Raw genomic sequence first — 26,964 nt, forward strand, 5'->3', positions numbered from 1 at the left:
AACACAATGCCTCAAATATACCAATAGGTGTCCACCTTTGTATGAAAATGTCCAGTTTCAGTTGGAGTTGGGCAGTCATATGTTCAATTTTGTAAATAGATATGTTTTTTCTCTATTGACTCATTTTTGGTGGGTGTGGCTTCATCCAATTAATTGTAATGTTTTTTTCGTGCACATAATAGGATATATCTCTGGTTTTGACTACAAAAATCATGGGGTATTCCTTCAAGCAAAAAATGCAAGGGAGTAAAAGGCAGGTCTACATGCTAATTTTTCATAATCTCATCCTTAACTCCTTGCCAAAATGTAACTAATTTTGGACATTCCCAAAATATGTGTGTGGTCTCCTACCTTCCCACACTCCCTCCAACATTTCTCTGATTCTGGATTATCCACAAATTTTGATATCACCTGTGGTGTTCTAAAAAAAATGATTTTTGTTTTGCAGTCAAACTCTTTCCATGACTGTTGATATCCTTATGACATCCTGTGCAAATGTTTTCCCAAGTCTCATATGAAGTTTCTATAACTATAGGAAGTGTTTGCACAAGATCATGCTTACACGGATGTATTTACTTTCAAATTTGTTTAGAGGGAACATTAGAAGAGCAATCAGAAAATCTTATCTTACAAATCAGACAACAGGCCATATAAATATGAATCAACTTATCAGAGGCTACATGTACACCAATAGCAGAACCATGTTCTTTCTCAGTGTCCTTCTGCTTACTTGTAAGTTTCTAAGTTGAATCAGATGCACAGTAAATTCTGAGCTGCACTCTTAGACATTTCAACAGCTCTGTTCTGGGTTAAATTTAGGAAGGAGAATAGTGTGAATGGCTTCAAGATTAGCATTGCACAGGTATTAATCAGTTAATCATTTATCTTATGTTGTTGTCTTACAGTGGTGCTTCAAGACTCCAGATTGCTGATTTCTGCAGGTATTTCATGAACCACATCAACAATCATCAGTTAAGCAAAGATTATGTCTTAATTGTTTAGTTCAGTTTTAAATGTCATGTTTTTGTTTGTGTGTGGGGGTTGTGGTGTCAATATGTCACCATACTGTATTTTTTATTATTATTATTTAGTATTTTGCCAATTACCTTGTTACAAATGACAAATAATACCTTCAAGGGGGGCTCTTTAATTTTTCAGAGACAGTAGTTACATGTGATGGGTCTGTCCAGCGTCTAAGTTGTGGTAAAATGTTGTAGTTACAATCAACTAAGTTATTTATTATATATATATATATATACTATTTTTGTAATCGTTTTAACAGTAATCCATTAATGATGCTTTTCTTATATTCAGACTCTGGTGTGATCAGTGTACAATCAGCAACATATGGCCGCACAAGCAGCCAAATTTGCAGCGTTGGACGACCACAAGTCGAAACATTTAATACTCAGTGTTCAATAGATGTTCCTGCGGTCTCTAAACAGTAAAGATCTTTTTCGTTGTCTTTTTGCTTGTGACTCCAGAAGAATAGAATAGTCTCTTGCTTACTTTGTGGTTAGTTAGTTGATTTGTTAGTGATATTGACTTATTGACTTTAAAATTTTGTTAGTGATATTGAATTATTTATTATCCTTTAAAAGATGTGATGGACTGAGAGAGTGTGAGTTAAACACTCAAGGACTTGCACCACGAGATCCATGTTATGGCAGCTACAAATACTACACTACCAACTACATTTGCATCCAAGCAGGTCTGATTTCTCTCTCTCTCTCTCTCTCTCTCTCTCTCTCTCTCTCTCTCTCTCTCTCTCTCTCTCTCTCTCTCTCTCTCTCTCTCTCTCTCTCTCTCTCTCTCTCTCTCTCTCTCTCTCTCTCTCTCTCTCTCTTTTTTCTCTCTCTCCATTTACATCTCGGTGCAAGCCTATAACCATCTTCTGTACTCTAACTTCTTCCAGAAATAAGTGTGACTTGTCATGGTGGATACGGTTATTTGAAATGTGGTGAGGTATTTTTCTACAACTCTTATTTTGTTTCAAGAAATTAGATCACATGGATTAATTTAAGAAATGCTATTATTATTTTTATCTCCATGTAGATAATGGTAAGATTCAGATAAATACTGCAAACTATGGACGTACAGATAAAATCACCTGCTCGGAAGGACGTCCATCCACTGAGCTCCAAAACACCAAGTGCTATTCTCCCAATACACTGGCTCCTGTGTCGAAAAGGTATGGATCAAATTGCTTTAATTTAATTAGGTAATTTTTAGGTAGGCCTACATTTATATTCTTGGTCTTCTTCAAATACCATCACAGCTATCAAGGGACATTCTCAGAACATTCTGGCAAGGTTCTCACAAAGTTATGAACAAACGTTCTTCCAGAAATGTTAATAGAAAGTTAATTGCTCCATTGTTTTCTGAAGCATTTAAAAAATAAAAAAAAATCTCAAACCATGTCCAATCTCAGCTATTCTTGGGATATCTAGTAATTCTGAGAAGTTTGATATACGTGAAAGACAAGCTATATTATTTGGTATAATAATTGCCAAGAGGCTGATTTCACAAATGTGGAAAACTGATTCTGTGCCTAAGTTTAAAACATTCAAAAGTAATATTCCCATAATGTTTTCTCTAACGTTTGCATAACATTTTAGAGAAAACATTTAAAAACATTGAGAGAACATTCAGAAATAATGTTTTTAAAGGTGCTCTATGTAACTTTTCTTCTAAAATGAATCCTTTTTTTATTGCCTGTGTGTGAAGGGGTTGTAATCACACATTACAATGATCCACTTGTCGGGTTTTGCTATTACCTCTGAAGGCCAGTATTCCTATTTCTATGTGAAGTCTCCGGGTCGGATTTTCTGCGAAATCCATCGGATGTGAGTCACGTGCATGCGCGCTCCCGAGCCTCTCTCCTTTTTATATACAGTCTATGCGACGGCACTGCAGCTAACGACATGGAGTCTGATAACACCAAAAAACGACCTGCCTCCAGCACAACACAGACTCCAACACAAACTCCACATAAATATAAAAAACAAAACAAAACAAAAATGTATCTGCTGAAGCTCGTCAGGCCAAACGTGAATCGGATCGACTTAGGACGAAAACACGGATCAACATCGGCAGAGCATTTGAATTATGGAGAGACCTCCGCTATTTTTCTTGTGATAAATTACAAGTTTTCAGATATGCTGAAATAATGGTAAACTGTAATGAAATAGCAAGGTAAACTACAACATATATGAGACATGAAATGAATACAAAAGACTGTTCCAGGATAACAAAAAGTAGGTGGTTTAGGATGTAACTTTTATTTTATGTACTAGATCTACTGTCTAACGTCACTCATCCCACTACTATCAGATTGTTTATAATACACATGTTGTGGCAAAAATTCATCTCAAACAAACATCACTGCGTAAGAGACACTCAGAGTCAAATTATATAAAATAGAAGTATTTATTCTTGCAAGAATAGGAGCAGTCTAATACACAGTTGTTACCCTGTGCAGAAGAGTGACACACCCCCAGACAGACTGAACTAGCTTTTATCTTAGTTTCAAGGCCTTCTTCCCCCCAGAGCCTTCCTCCCAGTAGTTTTCCATAGACGTCACTAGTTGGCCCCAATAAGCCCCCCTGCACCAAGTGGCCTTCTGACATCTAGGTCAGAGGTCCTTGTTCGTCTGTTCTCTGGAGTGTCTCCCTCTTCTGCCTCCCCAGGTACATAAACAGAATCTTCTCTCACTACAAGTGAGAGACACACATGTGACATTCTTTGAATCATCTATATTTTACTAAAGATCAATGAATATCATTAAAATTGCCACTACAACTCCTCACTTTTTATCATTCTGATTACCCATAATCACAATAATAAACAATAAAACAAATTTTAAGTCATATCATCACACTTATACTCTTTATCTCTGATTTTTGCATAAATGATCACTCCCCTTGAACCTGTGAAGAAAAGTTTAGAATGAAGAAGCATAAGGCTGTTTTTGTGGGGGAAAGGCCCCGTAATATTTTAGCTAGCAAGTAAACATTTTTACGACGCCGGGCTAAGCGAGAAATCACTGTTCCTGCGCTCCTGTAAACAGACCCTCAGTCACGCCAGTAAGGAAAAAGGTAGTTATAACATAGTAAGGAAACAAACAGATAAAAGTATAATAAAAATCACTGAGTTTCAAACCCTATCTTTGTACGCCATCTCGTAACACGGATGACCGCTGCTTGTAACCTTCTTTAAATCTTTTGCCCTTAATCTTTCTCAGAAAATAAAGAAATAGAAGAAAAACAAACAGAACATACATTTAACACATCTCTCACTGTAGCTCCCGCTACCTGTATCGTCACATAATTTTGTTCATCCTTGGGATAGACTGTCATTTCCATCAATTGAACAGACAGCATGTTTCACCTGTCACTGTAATCATATTCACCCATGAATAACAAAATTATTAGAATAACAATCCTAACTCCTATCATTAAGCCTTTTCCATTAATCTACGCCCATCTCCATATTTCACCTCGGTTTTCCTAACCATATTTTGTTCACTTCTAATTCAATTTAGTAAGCTCTATTTAATGCCATATTTAACAAAATCTAACCAGAGAAGTCTTATAATTTTATCCATTCTTCCAACCAATGCAGTTGTTCAATATTAACTCTAATATTTCCATTACGAACACAATCAATATATTTTCTACATTTACAATCAAATCAATACCTAGTTTGATTCAATCAAACCAAATCATCACAAAACCAGATTCTTCTGTTAAACTTAAACCATCAGTTGTGTTGATCATCTCGTTCGCCCCACGGACGTTCTGTGTTCTTTTACCTTTAACTTTTAATTCAAACATGCTGTGGTTCTACTTAATAAGCTTCAACGATTATCCCTATAATTTACATTAATTAATAGATCTTCTCTTCCCAAAAACATTTTCCTTAAATATTTCCTAATGAATAAGTAACCAATCAAATCTTTTGATCTACTGTATATCAATACTAAGCCCTATTTTGATTTAATCAAATAAAATCCTCAAAATAATCACAAAACCACATTCTTAAACCATTAGTTGGTTCACATCCTCCTCCAGGCGTGTTGATCATCTCGTTCGCCCCATGGACTATGGGATGGTTGTGGCCTGTCGGTGTAGGTGAGAGGCTTGGACCCAGGTGTCACACTCTCCAACCATTTTCTGATCCTTATAAGGTTTTCCCTTATATCACGACCGCACCCCCACTGGAGTGAACTGTCACCTGTGAATGGAGACCTTAAGTATTTTGTTAGTGACCGCTTGTCTAGCAGCTCGTCCCCTTTGGTGTGACCTGTGGAATCAACAACCTGAAACATTATCTCCGGATAATTTCTTGCTCACTTAATAGCACTCGGGGTCCTTTTACCCTGAAAAACACAATATTTATACATTTGGAACAGAATTAGTTCTGTTTGATCCAATCCATCCTGACATTCTGTAAAAGGAAAATTTTAAGTTATGCGCTGCGCAGGTGTAGCACCTTTCTGCCACACTAATAACCCAGGCCAGGACAGTTAGCCAAATTCATCCATAACCATCATTTTATTGGGCACATTTTGCCCTGTCTCCCAATCCTGCATGCTCTCTGTAAAGAGAAACAAATTTCGAGGTTATTGTCAGATAGTAAAGTACGCAGTTTCTTTTGTCTACTGTTCTCCCGTGTCCTTCGATGCCCTGACGTTTCCTGTTGAAACAATCTTTGTTATTGGTGTGTGCACACTCACAGACATCAATTTTGTTAGGCAGAAAAAATGGCTTCTTTCAGGGCTTTTATCAAATTACCCCTAGTGTTCTCCCAACATTTATCCCTTAATAAACCATATTTGGCAATTGTTATACCATCTCCCTCTTGATGCACGACACAACTCGAGCATCAATTTAACATAACATTTAACATAGTGTTTTTTATAAAGTTTGCCATCAACACTAACCCAAACGTCCTTCAGACAAATTCCCTCCAGACATCTTTCTCTGCCTCTGAAACAAAAATATTACATTCTTCACTTAAAGCCACAATCTCATCTTCTTATCGAAGTATTTGAAAGGCAACGGCCCTCAGTCTCACAGCGTATTCTGCTTTTCAGGCCTGTTGTTTGGTCTCCCAAGTCAGTCATCTACAAACATTTCCAAAGTCATCAATTGTTTTTATCAGGTCAGGTCGTGCTGTGCAGACTTGGTCAATGTCAGTCAATCATTTCTCCCCCTTTGTTCACAATAATCATAAATGTGAGAGGCTCTCTTGATAATTTCATGTTGACTTAGCCAATATGTCACTTTGTTGTTTCCCTCAAATCTACAACGTTTTCCTTTATCTCAGCCCATGCCAGATGGTGATCTACAACTACACAATTCCAATTTACTGATCTTCAAATCTACATTATGTATGACAAAATTATTACTACCAGACAGAGCTTGATGGCCAATCAACTTAAAGCTTGTCCCATGTTCTGTATTGTCTTTTCATCAGAATTATCAGCTTCTTTAAAGTTGTCATTTGCCTTAACCCATCTGTAATGATAAACTCATTCCAGAGGTTAATGACGCAATATACACACCATTCAGGCGGAATATTAGTGCCCCAAACTAATACATACAAGACATAAAGTGCTGTCACCATCACACACACTCGTACTAGACACACATATGTTAACTGTTCATTTTCAATATTCATTTTTCTTTATATTATTGCTAAAAGATTTAAATTTTAAATAAGATTTTAAACTTCCCATTTTCCGGTAGCTTCTACCTAATTTTACATGGTCTCCCAAACAGTTTCAAAGCACGTCTTGTTCATTATTCATTAGAATTTAACAAGGTCAGCTGGGTTGTTTTGTTTCATTATCATTATTTTGCTTCAGCTTGCTCTAGCAGGCCAATAATAGAAAGACAGACACAGTTACCATCCCTTCCTCCGCTCAAGCAGTCTCTCTCACTATAAACAAATAATTTTTTCACCAGCCTCCTAAGGCTGTAACTTAGTCAAAATTTGTATTCATTACAATAACCTTTGACCATTCACCTTTGTCATCCAGACTTTCCTTAAATCAAAAGCTGTCTTCATCTTTAGCCACCACCATGTCTAACGACCTTCAAGAGTTAAAACTATGTTATAACATATTAGTTCAAAATCAACACTATGATTTTCCTTGCCCATAAGGCAAACCAGTACATAAAAAGTTTTGATACTGTCTCCACAACAACTAATGGGAATCACTTCATGGCCTCAGCTGGCTCTTGAAAGCCCACTCCTGTTAGCCCTTTATCTATAATCTCCATCAGGGTGTTTTCCCCTGGCATATTTGCAGACGCTTGTCACAATAAAAAACCAAGCCATACAATGAATGCGGTTTCTGGTGATTGGTATTAGAGGAACACTCACGTTTCGGGGTCAGACTGTCTGTAACTCCTCACAGCTCATCCGCCCTAACGATAAAGGATGCTGCTGGCCTCACAGTCATCCGCTCCACTCTCATACCTTTCTCACATAAACACCTCCATCTTGAGATGCCAGTGACTTTACGTGATCCACTCTGGCTTAGGTTGCCCCCTGTCTGGCCAATAGAAGGTCTTACCCGTCATTGAGTAGCCACTCGTGCCCACTGGTGACCGCTCTTTCCCATCACAGGCTGTTTGCTTCAACAGAACTCAGCTGTTTTCTAGAGCTTAGGAAAGGCACGTTCAAGAGTCACCAGAGCCATTCGGATTGCCTAATAGTGTTCACATAGGGAGACAGGTCAATAACAACAGTATTTAATCACTTAAATCCATTAACCATCTTAAAAGCAGCAACCTAGCTACTTGGATTATACTCAGTGAATTCAGATCACAACCGTACATTCAGTGTACATTTCCGTCGGCCCCTCCCCCGTTTCATGGTGGGGACTAAGATCAGACAAAGAAGTTACTGGTCCTAAATTAACCTAATCAAAATGTCATCTCTATCTGTATTATTATTTTAAATACTTCTTTAAAGTCATTCAGTTTTATTTTTAAAACATCTCTGTGTCTATGATCCTTCAACTGAAACACTGTGCTTTACACATTATCACAGATACCAGCTTTTAGCTGACTCATTGAATGAGAGAGACTCTGAGACTCTATTGGATGGTACACTGCTCTCTCATATACTTCTAACATCAAACATTTATCTATCATCTTTTAACTCTATCCCAGCTTGAGGCATCTTTGCCAGAAATTACATACGGTTTCAAATAAACATATTATTTATATTTGTCTTTTGCCCACCTCAGGGAATTTAGACATTACAAATTTCCTCTCAGATTGAGTCTCTGTCGCACTGGCAGTTTCAGGCACAGCACACATCAGATTTTAGATAAGCGAGCTGTTTCATTACAGCCAATAACAAACTTATCTTTTGAAAGCAAAACATCAGCTCTGTTCTTTTCATGGTCACCACTAGCAGGCCTTTTTTTGTTTAATCAAATGCCTTTCAACACATTTTACATTTAGCAACTGTTAATTCAGTAGCCTACTGCATCTGCTTATTTGTTCTTACATAATGGTAATTATTCTAGTTCTCAATAACATTTCACATTTCTCAATCTCAATTTTAGTTGTCAAGTTCTCAATTACCATAACTTAATATCTGACTTCAAAATTTTCTCTTCTAGGAGTTTATCAGTCTCCAATCAGGATTCACACTAACTTTGACAAGGCTACTCTGCATCTTTTGCAGTTATTATAAATCATCTTTGAGATCTGTCTCTCTATATTACCTTAACATATTTTGCAACTCACATTTGTTGGAGTCACAAAAGGATTCACTTTAAGACTTCAATCTTTTGACCTTTTTTTTATCTCTTATTTCTCAGACCAAAAATTGTCACTGTCGTCATTTAAACACTGATCTATTCTCAACCCTACATTATTATCAGAAATGTGTCACGTGTTAAATGGTCCTACTGACCACAGTCAAGACAATCTCTGTCATCTGGTTGGTTCGTGTGTCAGCCTCAACTACAGCATCAGACACCTTGCAGTTTGATCACTGTGAGCTTCCAAAGGGCTTCAACTTAACACGCCCTTGAAGCAGTGTGTGTCCCATTCAGGAATGTAAACAGACCCACTGATAAGCAGTTCTCTGTATTCCTTTGACCATCCACCAATGGCGGATTCAATCACAATAGCCAAATCATACTCTTCATCATTATTATTGGCAGAACATAATTTCATGAGCAGCACAGAAAATGCTCAAAATATTCGAATTTGTTTTCTGTCTTTACCTTACTAATTTGGTATTATCATCAACAACACTAATTACAAGTACTGTTGCTGTTATCCCAGCTTATCTTTTACAAAACATCATCTGCAAATCTCTTCAAAGTGAGATCTTCAGAGCAGAGCTGTTTACAGCATTTGCTCTCTTCTGTCTCACTATTTATTTACTTATTTATTTTCCCGGACTGTTCCGTTACTCTTCATAAAGTGTAACCATTTGTACATCATTATTTTCATTACAACTGGTTTTAAGCCTTTTTTCCTTCCATCACATTATTGTCTCAGTCTTATCTCTACTGTTTCTTCAAAACAGATTATATTACTCAGTCCGTAAATTACACAGACAACCATTATAGCTACTTGCTTCAATACCCTTATTTTCTTAACATTAATAAAATAAAGCAGATATATCATCATTTCAATCATTATTTTATCAAAATCTAGAATTGTTCCCCATTCTGCTTAAAACATTCTTCATATCATGTTAATCCCTGTCAATCATACAATGCCTTATTTTATTCTAAAACTTTTCATATCATTTAAACAGTTAATTTGACTTCCATAAATTCTATCAGACCATTTCTATTTTCATCACATATAGTTTTCTACTATATTTCTCCTTTCTTTTCCCTACATGCCAGTTCCTTCATTATCCTCTCCTTTCTTTTCTCAAACATGCCAGTTCCTTCATTATCTAACCAGTACATGATTGTTTGAACAATCCCCACACACACATATCTCACACACCAACCTTTTTGTTTTTTTTTACTTCCCTCTTCCACCAAGTCTCACTTACAGTTCCCTCTATTTCACACAGACAGCCTTATTGCTTCTTGCTACTTCAATCCTTGTCATATAAATTTAAGTTCTATAGACATCTAATGTCATGCATCCATTTACTGGATGAAGAAGTAAAAAACATTTTTCTCCTGGCAGTTCGACATTTTTATCTTCAAGCCAATAATCCATTATCTGTTCACATTTTTTACACACATGTTGAACGCAGCCACAACAACCTTTTGTCCCGCTGCCCTGTTCCACTGATTCTCGCACACTCTTAGTCTATTTGTGCTCATGGTAGCTCATGATCATGGTATTTTCTCAGTTTTTTTTTTCCTAAAACATACATTTCCCCCCATACTTTCCTAGTTCTACAGAAAACCGGTGTATCAAATTTCGCAAGCTTGCTTTTGAGACATCCCCATACTGGCTGTTTTCTGTTCTCTGTGGATTTCTCTTCAACGCGCGTTTTCTTTAATCTGTTAGGCGTCCCTAAACAAATCCGATTCTTTTCTTTTAACCCAAATCGGTCGGGTTGCACTATTAGTGCCCTCCTAATTAAGGTTTACCAAAAAATTCTGGTTCCCCCTAATTAGCCTCAGTACCTAAAAACAATTTGCTCCGTCGTGGAACAACTAATTTTCAGGGTACCTATCTGTTTGAAATCTCTTGATCTGTTACAGTTCTCACTTAATCCCAGATTATTTATCTGCTTGAAATTTCTTGTTCTGTTACAGACCTCAATTAATCTCAGATTTTTCCCTCGTATCTGTTTGAAATTTCTTGATCTATATAGATCTCAATTAATCTCAGATTACGTACCACAGAAACAGCCTTCAGCCAATATGGTTCAATTTCACTCTTCTCCCCAATTAAACTGAATTTAATTAACTTACCCAAAAGAAAATAAATTGAAACTGTCTCTTACCAGAGATGCTTCTGTTGCCACCTGCGGGTTCTTTAGATTCCAGTGGTCGATTCTCCCGGCCCTGATATCGGTCGGCCCCTCTCTCTCAAGTTTACGAGGTAGAGCTGGAACTTACTTAGTCCAGGTGGCCAAACACCGTCCGATCTCAGGTCCAGGAGGCACGTCCAAGGAATGTCACTTCTGACACCAAAACTGTTGTGGCAAAAATTCATCTCAAACAAACATCACTGCGTAAGAGACACTCAGAGTCAAATTATATAAAATAGAAGTATTTATTCTTGCAAGAATAGGAGCAGTCTAATACACAGTTGTTACCCTGTGCAGAAGAGTGACACACCCCCAGACAGACTGAACTAGCTTTTATCTTAGTTTCAAGGCCTTCTTCCCCCCAGAGCCTTCCTCCCAGTAGTTTTCCATAGACGTCACTAGTTGGCCCCAATAAGCCCCCCTGCACCAAGTGGCCTTCTGACATCTAGGTCAGAGGTCCTTGTTCGTCTGTTCTCTGGAGTGTCTCCCTCTTCTGCCTCCCCAGGTACATAAACAGAATCTTCTCTCACTACAAGTGAGAGACACACATGTGACATTCTTTGAATCATCTATATTTTACTAAAGATCAATGAATATCATTAAAATTGCCACTACACACATTTCCAGACACGTTCAGTACAGTAATGTTACTTCCTACGATCTTACTGTTACACTGAAATTGTTCAGTCTAGTTCACTAACCGTTTTCGTTATCATATTATACATTCACCTATGTTGACATTGCTGATTGTGAAAGATACATGAATAGTTAGTGAAATGCCTTATGCTAGATAACACCACAAATGTAACGTTATCATGGTACGAGCATGAATCATTAGTTCAACGTCAAGCTGATAAAAGTAGAAGTAGCCTATTATTGTAACGTTGCAGTGGGAGTTTACATGAGTTTCCAGCATGTGTGATGCTTTCTCCGGTGTGTTGAAAGTCTCAGTGTGGCCGTGTACCATGAGTGCTCGCTCTTATGTTCGAGCACGCGCAAGAGCACGAGCGCTCTTGTAAAAATTGGTTGCAATCTGAAACATCACCGATAGAGGCCGCTAAAAAATACATATAGCACCTTTAAATGTTCTTCAAACATATTTTGTTAGTTGGTATAAATATGCAATGACTAATGTAAGCCTCCTTCTTTGACATGTAAAGCTGCAATGGCCTGAAAAGTTGTGAGGTTTTTGCGACACATACGGTCTTTACTGATCCCTGCTATGGCATTTACAAGTACCTTGCAATCTCCTATTTTTGCCTCCCACCTGAAATTCGTGAGTATTTCTTATCCTGTTGCTCCTGTTTTATCCTGTTTTAACAGAATGTAATGTTTTTGGATACTTAATTGCATGTTAATTAAATAGAATTAAGTTTGGGTTGCAATTAAATAGCTTAATATATATATTAAATTCAATTAACTGAACTTTATAATGCTTTTTGGCCCACTTAAGTAGGATTTAAGCACAGATTTATATGTAATTTAATAATTTTTTCTGTTGTCTTTGAAATACGGTTAATGTTTAAAGTAAAGCTGTTCATTTTAGATTATTACAAAGTGCATTTTCTTCCTTTTGTGTTGTGTACTATAAAAAACATAGGCTAGTCATGCAAGTGTTCTCTCTTGTACTCGTGTACTTAAGTGGCCTTTAGTTTAATTAATATTACATTATCTGCAAGTAGTTAAAAAAAATACATTTTAAGATTTGAAGTACACAAGTGCACAATCAGTACTACTAAGCACACTTCTTTTTCACTATAAAGCACATAAATCACAGTCTCCATTTGATATGCTTTTAAAAGGCATGATCACAGTAGACACAGCACACACAATAACTCAAAAAGACTGTTCTCTTACGAGAGTATCTCTCGTACTGCGTAATATCTTACGCTATGGGGAAAACCTCTTTTCCTCGAGATATTGAAGCCAAAAATTATCCTTAATTTTGAATCAATGTAAAACGCGTTGCGACAGCATGCAGACATAGGCAAGGCGGCTCGCGTGCCTATTGGCTGACCTGTGGCAACAGCAGCAGCCTATCGAGAGCGGCCCTGCGTGACGTGATACCCAATGGGGGTGCTTCGCACCCATTTACGTCACGTCCCGCCAGAATAGGCGTGGCCTTGGCCTATAAATATAGCTCGACAGGCTGATACAAACTGATTTTCATATCTTCAGCGAAGCACTACTGCAACGCTGGATCCAGAGTGAGAAGCCGCGCCGTCTGAGAAAAAGCCTTCTGCGGGACGAGCCTTTGAGCCTGAAGCCGCTGGCCTTCACCTCGCCGCCTTCAGCCGCCGTTCCTGCTACGCTTTCCGGCGTACTATATATATCCTTTACTCTGCTCTGTGTGTGTGTATGTGTGTGTGTTTGCCCCGCGACTCACACGTCTATACATCTAAAAGAGCTGCGTCTTTTTAAAGATGCCATCCTCCTGTGGCTCGTGCGAGCCCCACTCAGCGAGGGGGACCGCCATGTGAAAATATGCATTTCCTGCCTGGGAGAGGATCAGGCAGTTCTCGCCGACGGCGGCTGCCCTCACTGCGAGCTATTGCCTATGGTGACTCTGAGGACTCGCCTGGCATTCTTCTCCGAGACTGCACTTCCACCCGCTACAGTGCGGCGCCGTAAAAGCGCCGTACTCAGCAGGTCCCCGAGCCTTCTCCAGCCCATAAAAGCTCGCCGGTTCGCCCGCCAGCTTCACCAGCTTCACTCGAGTCGCTCACTGACGGATAACGGCCGCCGCACGCCGCCGCTTCCGCCATTAATGACGACGAGATAGCTGCATCTGTAGAGAAGGCCAGCTGCTCTATCCTGGCGTCGGACAGTGAGGATTGGGCGAGCTCTGTGGACCCCCCCCCCCCCCCCCCCTTCTGTCCGCGAGTCGTCAGGGAAACGGGCCAGCATCAAGACCGCGCGGCTAGCTTTCTTTACGTTATAAGTGTTCCCGTGTTCGATCCCTGCTCTCGCAGCAGATAAAAATTTAGTCTCGCCGAGGCCAGACTTCCACCGAAACTTTTTCGCTCGTTCAGTTTCAGAAAATGCGACTGCTCCAGTGTATTTAGCAGTAAACAAGCCGGTACCACGGCCCGCTTGCCTGCTCACAAATGCCGTTTCCACGGCGACCCAGAAAAATCATATAAGCATTGTATTTTCTGGTATTCCGGCCACAGCCGATGGTGTTATGAGTGTAATAAAATGCCCACAGCCCAGTGTTCATTTCTACACACAAACACAGCCCGCCACGGTACAGGGCTCGCACAAATGAAATCGACGCATGTCAATTGTGCATTAAATGCAGTGAATGTGCCCACAACCCAGTGCCCACAAACACTACACACTGCATGTACCACGGTTTCTGTAAAACGAAACCAACACAAGTCTTCCTAGCCTCCTAGGAAAACGACGGTGTTTCAGTCTCGCCGCGGCCAGACTTCCACCGAAACTTTTTGCTCGTTCAGTTCCAGAAAATGCGACTGTTCCAGTGTATTTTGCAGTAAGCAAGCCGGTACCACGGCCCGCTTGCCTGCACACAAATGCCGTTTCCACGGTGACCCAGATAAATCACATAAGCAGTGTATTTTCTGGTATTCCGGCCACAGCCGATGGTGTTATGAGTGTAATAAAAATGCCCACAAGCCAGTGCTCATTTCTACACACAAACACAGCCCGCAAAAATGCAGGGCTCGCACAAACAAAATCGCCTCATGTCGATTGTGCGCTAAATGTAGTGAATGTGCCCACGTCTCAGTGCCCACAAACACTACACACCACATGTCCCACGGTTTTTGTAAAAACGAAACCAACACACATTCAGTCGGCACAAGCCGACGGTGTTCTCAGTGCAGTGAGTGTGCCCGCTCACATTCCCTCACAGACACGCTCAACCCCACGGGGTTTGTCCCGCTCGCTCTCTCTTCACAATCTGTCATAGAGAAACCGAGCGCGACCAGGCTGCCCGCCGTGATCGGCACGCCCCCCGCCTCGCACACTGTAAACACAGTGTTTATGTCTCAGCACACCGAAGCTCTGCGGCCGCCGGCCAGAGCCCGGTTTTCATTCTACCTCTAGCTATTCACGCAGATGCGTGGGCAAAGCTTCCCGGGGTATCAGAATGGGTGTTGAACACTATAAAAAGAGGCTATTCGCTACAGTTCGCTCGACGTCCCCGCCGTTACACGGCGCGAGTCGAAACCACAGTAGACAACGAAGTATCTCATCTACTTCGAGCCAAAATAGCGAAACTACTGAGCAAAGGGGCCATAGAGCCTTTATCTCAGGCTCAGAGCGAAGGGTGGCTATACAGCAGATATTTTCTGGTACCGAAAAAAGCCGGGGGCCTCAGACCCATTCTAGATCTACGACAGCTGAACAGAGTGCTTGTGAAGCGCCAGTTCAGAATGCTGACAACCAGGAAAATCCTCGCGCAAGTTCGCCAGGAAGACTGGTTTATGTCAATAGATCTGAAGGACGCCTATTTCCAATACAAATAGTGTCACGTCCAGGGTTCTAAATTAACACCCGCCAAATGCGGGTTAAAATTCATTTTGGCGGGTGTTAATAAAAACTTACTAGCCAGTTTGGCCGGTGATGCATAAGGCTCTGTTCTCGGTCATTTATCCCCTGGCCGTACTTCCTACATTTCCCATGAACACTGTGCCGTAATGCTACGTGATGACGTTTCATACGCCCATTGGCTGCGCGCAGTTTGCAGTGAAACCAGCGCGAGAAATGATCATGGAAACGAACGGAGCGTCCGTCCACCAGAAAACACAAGGAAGATGAAGAACGAATGGAGCCAGAGCAGGGAGCATAGACTGAAAGAGGAGGGAGCTAGTAAAGTAAAGTAAAAAGTTAAGATTAAACTAAATGCGGAGGTGGTTGGGACATACTTCTGGGTTTAAATTTAAATGTCGTTTAACGAGAGATACGTTATTTTTTTAAGTTTAAGGTTTTTGTCATTATTTCTGAACAAGCTTATACATTAGGCAATATACACAACAAGCTTACTATATATCTTAAGGTTTTCTTTTAGTTGAAAACATTAAACAATATGTGTCAACAAAAAATATAAACAGCAAAAGCATTTAAGCTCAAGCAGCGCGAACGGGGAAAAAACGCTAAAAAAAGCAGACTGCGCAGTTATCGTACAGAACGTACATACTCGAGTAAGCATGATTATCGTGTTTATATTGTTTCACGTTCATGTTGAGAAAAACAATAATATCCACATGCTCGAGTGAGAAAACGCGCTGCGCTGACACAGACGTTGCAGAGACACGTGTGTGTGTGCAAAGTGAAGTAACAGCACTTTGCGTTTTCTGTTCCCTTTCGTAGTCACTCCGAGTTACGTCGGATGACGGAGAATGGGGGTTTCGCCAGAAAGCCTATCATCTTTGAGTATTAAAAAACGAGCCTATGGCAATGAAATGCCATGGGTCTGCGGAATTTGCATAATGTATCTCCGCCTCACCGCGTGAGTATTTAAGGAGAGACACCTGCAACAGCAGATCATGTTTTCGCTTCGGAGCCAAGAGCATCTCTTCACTCCACAAGCCAAATCCTGAGTTTTCTCAGTGACTACATCTCTTCGAGACGAGCGAACTCTCCGGTGTTGGTGTGACGGCGGTATCCAGCGAGTTTCACATTGCCTGCGAGCTGAGCAGTGGTCTGCCAGTCTGTGTTTCTCCCTGGTCGCTTCAACATCTGCGGAGTTTTTCCTCTCACTAAAGAGCTGCACGCGGCACGTCTTTTTAAAGACGCATCTTTCTAAAGACGATCTGCCCGTGTTTTTCTGAGTGTGGTATTCTGATAGATTCAGCTGATGGGCGCGAGCGCTGTTTTGAGTGTTTGGGCTTTGATCGCGCTCAGACAGCGCTCGTGGGTGTGTCACGTTCTCTCACTGGGAACGTGACCATCGCAATGTAACGGTCGAGACTCGATGAGCTCAATGAGTGAGAGTCCCCTCATCCACACCCCGATCTATTTTTCTCCACGTGAGATAATACTTCGGCTGGTGGCCAGGGTGACCTAAGACGGCAGGTTTGGAACTAAACCGACGAAAAATTCCTCGGTCCACACCCCGTCTTTCACATTGCAACCTGCGTGGTCCCAGGTGAGTTCGCCGGCCCGCCCGCGGGCCCGCGGTCTCATTCGGTCCCCCGGCTGATGAAATCATGTATCACCGCATCACAAGGTGAGCTGGAGTCCTCTAGAGATGATGGCTCGTCTGTGCTGCCGTCCTCGGATGTGCTAGCATAACGAGTTTGATCCAGACTGCACAGCTATGCTTCCCGGGTGATTGGTTTTTGGGGGTGGCGAACCCAAATCCTTTCTACCCGGACGTGCATGAAGAGATCATGAGATCGTGGAAGTCTCCTTGACTTTTCGCGACTGCTCAGTGGCCTCTTCCGCCTTCTCTGCCCTCGTAGAGGCCGCGGCCTAGGGTGCACTGGGGTTCCCCCTGTGGAGTGTTCTGTGGCAACACTTATGTGTCCCCACAGCGCCTCCACCTGGCGTGGCGACTCTTAAGCACCCCTCCAATGCCTGTAGGTTCTTGTCTACTCCGGTGGCGGGGACCTATAGAGCTGCGGGGCAGGCTGCCACCTCACTGCGTGTTATTGCCATCCTCCTGGGTGTTCAATGACATGCACGAGGGTAGGGCTGATTCAGGGCTCATCCTTGAGCTGCCTGCCGTCACCGACCTTGCTCTCCGAGCGACGTAGGTGACCGCACGCTCCCTGAGTCAGGTGATGTCCACATAGGTGGTCAGACACCTCTGGCTAACCTGGTTGATGTGCGCGAGGCTGTGTGATTTCGTTTCCTCAACTCCCCCATATCCCAGGCTGGCCTCTTCGGCGGCGCGGTCGAGGACTCTGCCCAACAGTTCTCGGCCGCCCAGAAGTGGACTGTGGCTATTTTGTCTGACCCCGCGGCTTTGCTGCCTCCAGCTGCCGGCTCAGACGCCTCAGTCCGCTTGCTGCCGAATGCGCCCTCCTGCGACTTCCGCCCCCTCCCGCCCGGCCCCCAGCAGCACCGGGCCGCGCCGTGGAGGTGGTCGCAGGAAGGCGCCCCTGCCCGTACCGGTCCCGCAGCCCCGCCAAGGCCAGGCTTGCGGCGCTCCCGTTACGGGCAGCTCAGATGTGGGTTGCAGTTCTTCAGGGAGTGGTTGCAGGGCCACTCCTTCCCCCGGTGGAGGGCTGGGGGAGAATCTTTTCTAAACCAAAGAGCTGCATCCCATCTCTGAGCCCTCAGAGGGCCGGACGACAGTGCGCGACGCTCCCTGGCCTTGCCGCTCTCGCCCTCCTCTGTCTCTGAGGGCGCGGATGACAGTGTGTGCCGTCTCCGGACCACACCACTCTCGTCCCCCTCTGTCGCCAGACCCCTGGCAGAGCAGACCCCCGTGGAAAGCTGGTCCTTCCCTGGTCTCCTCTGTCAGGACGCGGAGCATGACCGTGCCCCCGCACCGGGCCGCTATGCCACCCACGCCTGGGCCGGTCACTCTGCTTCGCTGCCCCTCCGGGGGGACGTCTGTCGTTCGGATGTTTCCGCTGGTTCAGTTCTTGGGAGCTTGGTTAGAGCTTCCCTACCTGTCCCGCTGGGTCGCCCGAACTATCAGGCTCGGCTATGCGATCCAATTCGCACGGTCTCCTCCCCGCTTCAGGGGAGTCCGTTTACTTTGGTCGGTGGCAATGCCCCGATCATGAGAGCGGAGGTTGCCACCCTGCTGGCGAAGGGTGCACAATCGAGACTGTCCCTCCAGCCGAAATGAGGTCAGGGTTTTACAGCCCGTACTTCATTGTCCCCAAAAAGACCGGTGGGTTACGGCCAATCCTGGATCTGCGCGTCTTGAGCCACTCCCTTCACAGGCTGCCGTTCAGGATGCTCACGACCAAACGCATTTTCGAATGCGTGCGGCCACAGGATTGGTTTGCAGCGATAGACCTGAAGGACGCCTACTTCCATGTCTCCATTTTACCTCGACACAGACCGTTTCTTCGGTTTGCTTTCGAGGGGCAGGCATACCAGTACGCAGTTCTCCCATTCGGGTTGGCTCTGTCTCCTCGCGTCTTTACGAAGGTCGTCGAGGCAGCCCTTGTTCCCCTGCGCGAACACGGGGTTCGCATCCTGAATTACCTCGACGACTGGCTAATATTAGCTCACTCTCGAGTCCAGGTTTGCGAACACAGAGACCTAGTGCTCCGGCACCTAGCCCGTCTGGGCCTTCGGGTCAACTGGGAGAAGAGCAAACTTTGCCCCGGATTACTCGGATAACTTTACTCGGATTGCTTCATATGAGACCGCTTCAGCTGTGGCTTCGCGATCGGGTCCCGAGGTGGGCATGGCATCGCGGTACGCTCAGAGTTCCAATAACTCCGACCTGCCGTCAGTCCTTCACCCCGTGGTGGAACCTCAGCTTTCTACGGGCCGGAGTTCCCCTAGAACGAGTTTCCAGGCATGTTGTTGTCTCCACAGATGCCTCTGCCACGGGCTGGGGCGCCATGTGCAATGGACATGCAGCCGCGGGCTCCTGGACAGGACCCCAGCACCTCATGCATGTCAATTGCCTCGAGTTGCTGGCAGTACGCCTTGCCCTGCACCGCTTCCACGCGCTGCTCCAGGGTCAACACGTACTTGTCCGTCCGGACAATACCGCGACAGTAGCGTACATCAACCATCAGGGTGGTCTACGCTCTCGCCGTATGTCGCAACTCGCACGCCACCTCCTCTTATGGAGTCAGAAGCACCTGAGGTCCCTTCGTGCTATTTACATTCCAGGAGAGCGGAACCTTGCAGCCGACGAGCTGTCACGGCTCCGGCCAACCTCTGGCGAATGGCGACTCCATCCCCAGTCGGTCCAGCTGATATGGGACCAGTTCGGGGACGCACAGATATATCTGTTTGCCTCCCACGACTCATCCCATTGCGCCCTGTATTACTCCCTGACCGAGGGCACGGTCGGCACGGATGCACTGGCGCACAGCTGGCCGCAGGGCCTACGCAAATATGCGTTTCCCCCAGTGAGCCTTCTCGCACGGACTCTGTGCAAGATCAAGGAGGACGAGGAGCAGGTCATATTGGTCGCCCCATACTGGCCCACCAAGACCTGGTTCTCCGAACTGATACTCCTCGCGACAGCACCTCCTTGGCCAATTCCTCTGAGGAAGGACCTCCTTTCTCAGAGACGGGGCACCCTATGGCACCATCGTCCCGATCTTTGGGGACTCCACGTGTGGTTCCTGGACGGGACGAGGCAGGTTTGAGTACCCTGCCATCTGCGGTGGCGGCTACCATCACTTCCGCTAGAGCGTTGTCCACGAGACACGTCTACGCGTTGAAGTGGAACCTCTTCGTCAACTGGTGCTCTTCTCGAAAGAGAGAAGACCCCAGGAGATGCTCGATTGGTGTCGTGCTTTCCTTACTGCAAGACGGGCTGGAGTGAAGGCTGTCTCCCTCCACCCTGAAGGTGTATGTGGCCGCTATCGCCGCTTATCACGATGCAGTTGAAGGTAAGTCTCTGGGAAAGCACGACCTGATCATCAGGTTCCTGAGAGGAGCGAGGAGACTGAATCCTCCTCGCCCTCCTCTTGTACCCTCTTGGGACCTCTCAGTGGTCTTATATGCCCTGCAGAGGGCTCCCTTCGAGCCTCTGCAATCAGTGGAGATTAAGTTCCTGTCAATGAAGACAGCGCTCCTGGTTGCACTGGCCTCCATCAAGAGGTTGGGGGATCTGCACGCACTCTCCGTTGACGAAGCGTGCCTGGAATTCGGGCCGGCCTGCTCTCACGTGATCCTGAGACCCCGGCCTGGATATGTGCCCAAGGTTCCCACCACTCCCTTCCGGGACCAGGTGGTGAACCTGCAAGCGCTGCCCCTGGAGGAGGCAGACCCAGCCTTGGCAATACTCTGTCCAGTACGCGCCCTCCGTGCTTACGTAGACAGGACGCAGTGTTTCAGGACCTCAGACCAGCTCTTTGTCTGTTATGGTGGGAAGCTGAAGGGAAAGGCTCTCTCCAAGCAAAGGTTATCCCACTGGATAGTGGACGCCATTGCTTTGGCATACCAGCAGCAAGGTCGACCGTGCCCCCTTGGTGTGACCGCCCACTCCACCCGGAGTGTGGCGTCCTCTTGGGCTTTAGCGCGTGGCGCCTCGCTGACAGACATCTGCAGAGCTGCAGGCTGGGCGACACCTAACACATTCGCCAGATTTTACAATCTCCGAGTGGAGCCAGTCTCCTCCCGTGTACTGTCTTTTTCAAGCTAACACGGGAACCGTTAGGTGTCTTCGCTTGCTCGCCACTCCACTCCACGGACTGGATACGTGCGATAATTCCTCAGGTAGCCTTCCTCTCTGAAGCCCTGAGTTCCTCCAGCACTGTTGACGCTGCCGCCAGTGTCTATTGCCTGTGCGTCGGCTAGGTGCCTCCGTGTGCATGGTTCCTCCTCCGAGCAACCCCCACATGTGTATTTCCACTGTAAGCCTCTTTGAGCATGTGTCTTTCCCTCGGCAAGCCACCTTGCCACTCCTGGAGTTAAAAGTAGATGCCACCCTACGGGCTGGTCATTCCAGTGTTCCTCCATATGTAGCCCCCTCGGGCCATATGTGTATTCTTAAGTCCTCCCTACGGGTAGGCATGCTGCGGCATATCTCCCCTGAGATATGCTTTCCAGTGTACCTTGGTATTCCTGTGTTAAGTAGGACTCCTTCGTCCGTGCCTATATCACGACAGGGAGGTCAGACTTCGCAGGGCACTGGAAGACAGCTGTGAAGGTGGCGTGATTACACGGGGACCCCCATTCTCCGTCATCCGACGTAACTCGGAGTGACTACGAAAGGGAACGTCTCGGTTACGGATGTAACCCTCGTTCCCTGAGTAGGGAACGGAGACGTTACGTCTCCATGCCACTTCCGCTGTACCGCTGGGTCGACGCCTGAGTTCAGTCTCGGCTCCTCAGCGAATACATGATCTGCTGTTGCAGGTGTCTCTCCTTAAATACTCACGCGGTGAGGCGGAGATACATTATGCAAATTCCGCAGACCCATGGCATTTCATTGCCATAGGCTCGTTTTTTAATATTTGAAGATGATAGGCTTTCTGGCGAAACCCCCATTCTCCGTCATCCGATGTAACGTCTCCGTTCCCTACTCAGGGAACGAGGGTTACATCCGTAACCGAGACGTTCTTAAACCTGTATCCCTCAACGAAATTTAAAGGAAGCATATGTCTCAAAATCATTTTGCTACCAGAAGATATCATCTCGGATCATGATTCCCTTGGGGTACAGCTGCTGTCCTGCAGTCGTTAATGCAGTGATGGACAGCTGCTTCCTCAGTCGACTGGTGTTTCTTTGTATTTCATGTGATTTCTATTCTCATAGGCCTATATATTGTGGTGGTGATATTATGATAACTCAGTTTAATTAATAATTGATTAAAAGTAATTCCATTTTGTAATAGGCTATAATTTTCATCTAAGTAATTCCAAACTTCGTGAGGCAGACAATGACATTATGTGATCAAATACAATCCACTTGTTAAACACGCTCCACTCAGTGCATTTAATTATAACTGGGAAAAAAAAGAAAAAAAAATTCGAATAGTATTTTATTTTTTTGAATTACAGATCGAAAATTTGAATATTCGTGCACATCCCAAATAGATAGATAGATAGATAGATAGATAGATAGATAGATAGATAGATAGATAGATAGATAGATAGATACCAAACTTGAAATGAAATGTTTGCACTTTCTGTGTTGTATTGTACTTTATATGTGTTTTTCATGCCAACAATGTTAATAAAATGATCAAATGCATTCAGTGGCACTCATAATTTCTCTTATTTTCACCGGAAAAAAATTTGGCTAGTGGAAATTCTGATTGGCTGGTAACTTTAGAAAGTTACCAGCCACATTGGCTGGTGATCAAAAAAGTTAATTTAGAACCCTGGTCACGTCACAGGCGATTCTTGAGATTCGCCTTTGAGGGCCAGGCATATCAATACACAGTCCTACCGTTCGGCCTGTCCCTAGCACCCCGTACATTTACGAAGTGCATGGACGCGGCTCTCGCACCCCTGAGACTTCATTGGCTGATTCTAGCTCGATCACAATCAGAGCTCATAGAACACAGAACCACATTACTCGAGCATCTCGAGAATCTGGGTCTCACAGTCAATTGGGCGAAGAGTTTGCTGTTTCCCAGCCAGAAAATTTCTTTTCTGGGAACAGTGCTGGACTCGCTATCTATGATAGCACGTCTGTCGCCGGAGCGCGGATTGGACATTCAGCGTGCTGCGAGATCCTTCCGCCGCGGCACTATAGTCCCACTCAAAAGATTTCAGAAAATGCTGGGCCTCATGGCCTCAGCATCTTCTGTACTTCAGCTGGGCCTGCTTCGCATGCGCCCACTGCAGTTATGGCTGAAAGCGCGTGTTCCACCCCGGGCGTGGACCTCTGGTCTGTTTTACCTCAGGGTCGACATGAAATGCATTGCGGCTCTGGAACCTTGGAAAATGGACTGGTCCCAGTCAGGCGTGAGTCTCGAGACTCCCTCGAGTGTGATGGTGGTGTCCACGGACACCTCCACCTCGGGATGGGGAGCGCTGCTCGAGGGCAGACCATTCTTTGGCCAGTGGTCAGAACGGGAGAAGCTTCTACACATAAACTGTCTGGAAATGTTGGCAGTCGACAACGCGCTACGGCGCTTTTGTCCCCAGAAAAAAGGCTACCACGTCTTGGTCCGATCGGACAACATGTCAGTGGTGGCATACATAAATCGCCAGGGCGGCGTCAGGTCCCGAAACCTTTACAGGCTGACGGAACGCCTCCTGGTCTGGGCTCAGCACAACCTGCTTTCACTGAAAGCAGCGCATGTGCCTGGTCACCTGAATCTGGGACCAGACAGACTGTCCAGGGACAATGTCCCAGCAGGGGAATGGTCGCTGCACCCGCAGACGATCCAACTGCTGTGGGAGACATTCGGCAGAGCGCAGGTGGACCTGTTCGCGTCCCAAGAAAACGCTCACTCTCCGAACCTTTTCTCCAAGAGTAGGGATGCGCTGGCCCACGTATGGCCCCGCTGCCCCCTCTATGCTTTTCCCCCCGTTTCGCTCCTGCCTCAAGTGTTGGAACGAATCAGGGAAAACGGATGCCCAGTGCTGCTCGTGGCTCCGCTCTGGACGAACCAGATCTGGTGTGGCTGATCAGATCTGATGCGGCTGACCAGCTGACCAGCACTGCCCCGTGGCCTATACCGGTGAGGAGAGACCTCCTCTCTCAGGCAAAGGGCTCGATTTGGCATCCTCGCCCGGATTTATGGTCCCAACATGCGTGGGCCATCAACGGGTACCCGCTAACCACCCGGAGGGAGTGTTAAACACGATCTCGCAGGCCAGAGCCCCGTCTACTAGACGGCTCTATTCCACGAAATGGTCGGTGTTCTCTGCCTGGTGTCAAGCTCAAGGCTTTTCACCCGTTGACTGCGGGGTTACGGAAGTACTCTCCTTCCTTCAGGAGCTGCGGTCGGGAAAAACAACCTGGAGGCTGAATCCTCCCAGACCCCCTTCAGTCCCTGTGTGGGACCTTTCTACGGTTTTGGAAGCCATGAAAGGTGCCCCATTCGAGCCAATCCATTTGTCAGACATGAGACATCTGTCTTTCAAAACGGTGTTTCTTATGGCTCTCGCTTCAGTGAAGCGCATAGGGGACTTACAAGCACTTTCAGTAAGCGCGTCATGTATGGAGTTTGGGCCTAATGACTCAGTCATACTCAAACCAAGGCACGGGTACGTGCCCAAATCCCTCAACACACCGTTCAGGGCCCAGGTTATTTCCCTGTGCGCCCTCCCGGTTCATGATGAAGAGGAGGATGCGAGTCTCCTCTGCCCTGTCTGGGCACTGAGAGCTTACGTGTCCCGCTCGTCTGTCTTCAGACAGACCGAGCAGCTCTTTGTTTTGTTTGGCGGACGCTCCAGGGGACTGGCCGCATCAAAACCGAGCCTATCCAGATGGATAGTCGATGCCATAGTGCTGGCTTACACTTCTAAAGGCCTGCAGTGTCCTTTGGGTGTCAGAGCACACTCCACCAGAGGCGTGGCCTCGTCGTGGGCGTGGTCGAGCGGGATTTCCTTACAAGATATCTGTATGGCGGGAGGCTGGGCCTCGCCGTCTACATTTATAAGGTTCTATAACCTAGAGGTTCCCGCCTTACAGGCCAAGCTGCTGTCGGTCTAGAATTCAGTACTATCTGCCCCGCTGCGCAGAATGCTGAGTTTTGCTTGTGTATCGTTCACTGATCGATAAAACAGCTCCATGGGTGTTGAATAACCCGTACTGTCACCCAGTTCAGGCTGAACACGTTCACCTTGTCTGTGTGAAACATTGCTAACATCACTAGCTCCTGTAGGATGCTATTTCATGGGGAATGATACTTGCAGCCTCTCTTCTCCGACTCTCTGCGAGTCTATGGTGATTATGCACTATATGAGCCCCGGGCAACTGCCCTTGAGACTTTGGTGTTGGATCCCAGTACGCACGGCGTGTTGCATTGTGTTCCCCATAGCGTAAGATATTACGCAGTACGAGACATACTCTCGTAGCAGAACGTACTCGGTTACTAACGTAACCTCGGTTCTCTCTAGAGAGGGAACGAGTACTGCGTATCTTGCCGTGCATACAACAGCTCTGGTTCGCTTCAGCGATGAAAACCAGTTTGTATCAGCCTGTCGAGCTATATTTATAGGCCAAGGCCACGCCTATTCTGGCGGGACGTGACGTAAATGGGCGCGAAGCACCCCCATTGGGCCTCTCTCGATAGGCTGCTGCTGTTGCCACAGGTCAGCCAATAGGCACGCGAGCCGCCTTGCCTATGTCTGCATGCTGTCGCAACGCGTTTTACATTGATTCAAAATTAAGGATAATTTTTGGCTTCAATATCTCGAGGAAAAGAGGTTTTTCCCATAGCGTAAGATATTACGCAGTACTCGTTCCCTCTCTAGAGAGAACCGAGGTTACGTTAGTAACCGAGTACGTTTTACTTTACTTTAACTTTTTTTTATTGCTTTACAACATCTCTCCTTTTTCTGTAGGTTCAAGTTTGGTCTGTGAACAGGAAACTAATGACCTGAAGTGTGGTGTGTATTCTGTTGTTACTTGACTGTTGCTTATTTTTAATGTTTCAGCCGATAATCCAGAGTTTATTTCTAAATGGTAAAAGTTATAGTATATAATGACTTTTTTTCATCCAAGAGATTGTAAAAAGTTGAACTGTTGTTTTCAGAGGATGGAACTGCCATACACATTCACAGCGCTAACTATGGGCGAACTGATAGCATGACGTGTTCTACTGGACGACCTGCTTCTCAGCTTGCCAAAACTGACTGCTACGCCTTAAATTCACAGACAATAGTCGCTAATGGGTCAGTTTACATGAACAATATACAAATTTACACAGGTAATTCAGTCTTTGCCCTGATAAAAAACAAACAATCTCATGTTGATCAGGCTGGGAAACCAGCTAAGACTATAGGCTAGTTTAAGTGTTTCCTCCCAGCAGGGTAATAAAAAGAAGTTTTTGTTTTATCAAATCTTGGTATTTTTATGGTGTAGATGTGAAGGGAAAAACAGATGCTCCATATTAGCCTCCAACAGCGTCTTCTCGGATCCATGTGTCGGCACATTCAAATACCTATACATCTCATACTCCTGTGCATCTAACTGTAAGTGTTACTGTACAGAGCAATGAATTTGCATACTTGAGCTAGTTTTCTAATCTGTTGATTAGCTTTGATTTGGTTTTAGGCCTACTCATGTACTCACTCAGGCTAGATTGATGTTGATTTTTTTCCCCCTGTCTTGCAGAATACGTTAGCGGTTCTTATGGATTTGGGCTCTTCAGTTCTCTATCAACATCTTTTCCACTTTTGCTGTGCTGAAGGGAGGGGGAAGTTATTTTATAAAGATTACGAAGGCACATGA

The 26,964-nt window shown here is 45.0% G+C and overlaps 1 protein-coding gene across 1 annotated transcript; it reads left to right on the forward strand.

Annotated features, from left to right (window-relative positions):
* Nucleotides 1–661: 661 nt before the first annotated feature.
* Nucleotides 662–26,964, forward strand: LOC130081770 (L-rhamnose-binding lectin CSL2-like). Its single transcript, XM_056246476.1, has 12 exons — nucleotides 662–732; nucleotides 906–941; nucleotides 1,159–1,203; nucleotides 1,315–1,444; nucleotides 1,602–1,711; nucleotides 1,916–1,960; nucleotides 2,056–2,191; nucleotides 12,147–12,262; nucleotides 26,076–26,120; nucleotides 26,267–26,405; nucleotides 26,596–26,711; nucleotides 26,858–26,964. The coding sequence occupies exons 1-12, from the start codon at nucleotides 681–683 to the stop codon at nucleotides 26,962–26,964; spliced, it is 1,077 nt and encodes a 358-aa protein (XP_056102451.1). The 5' UTR covers nucleotides 662–680.

This window comes from Rhinichthys klamathensis, unplaced genomic scaffold (genome assembly GCF_029890125.1).
Source record: "Rhinichthys klamathensis goyatoka isolate OS25496 unplaced genomic scaffold, OSU_Roscu_1.1 h1tg000040l_1, whole genome shotgun sequence".
Taxonomy (NCBI): Eukaryota; Metazoa; Chordata; class Actinopteri; order Cypriniformes; family Leuciscidae; genus Rhinichthys; species Rhinichthys klamathensis.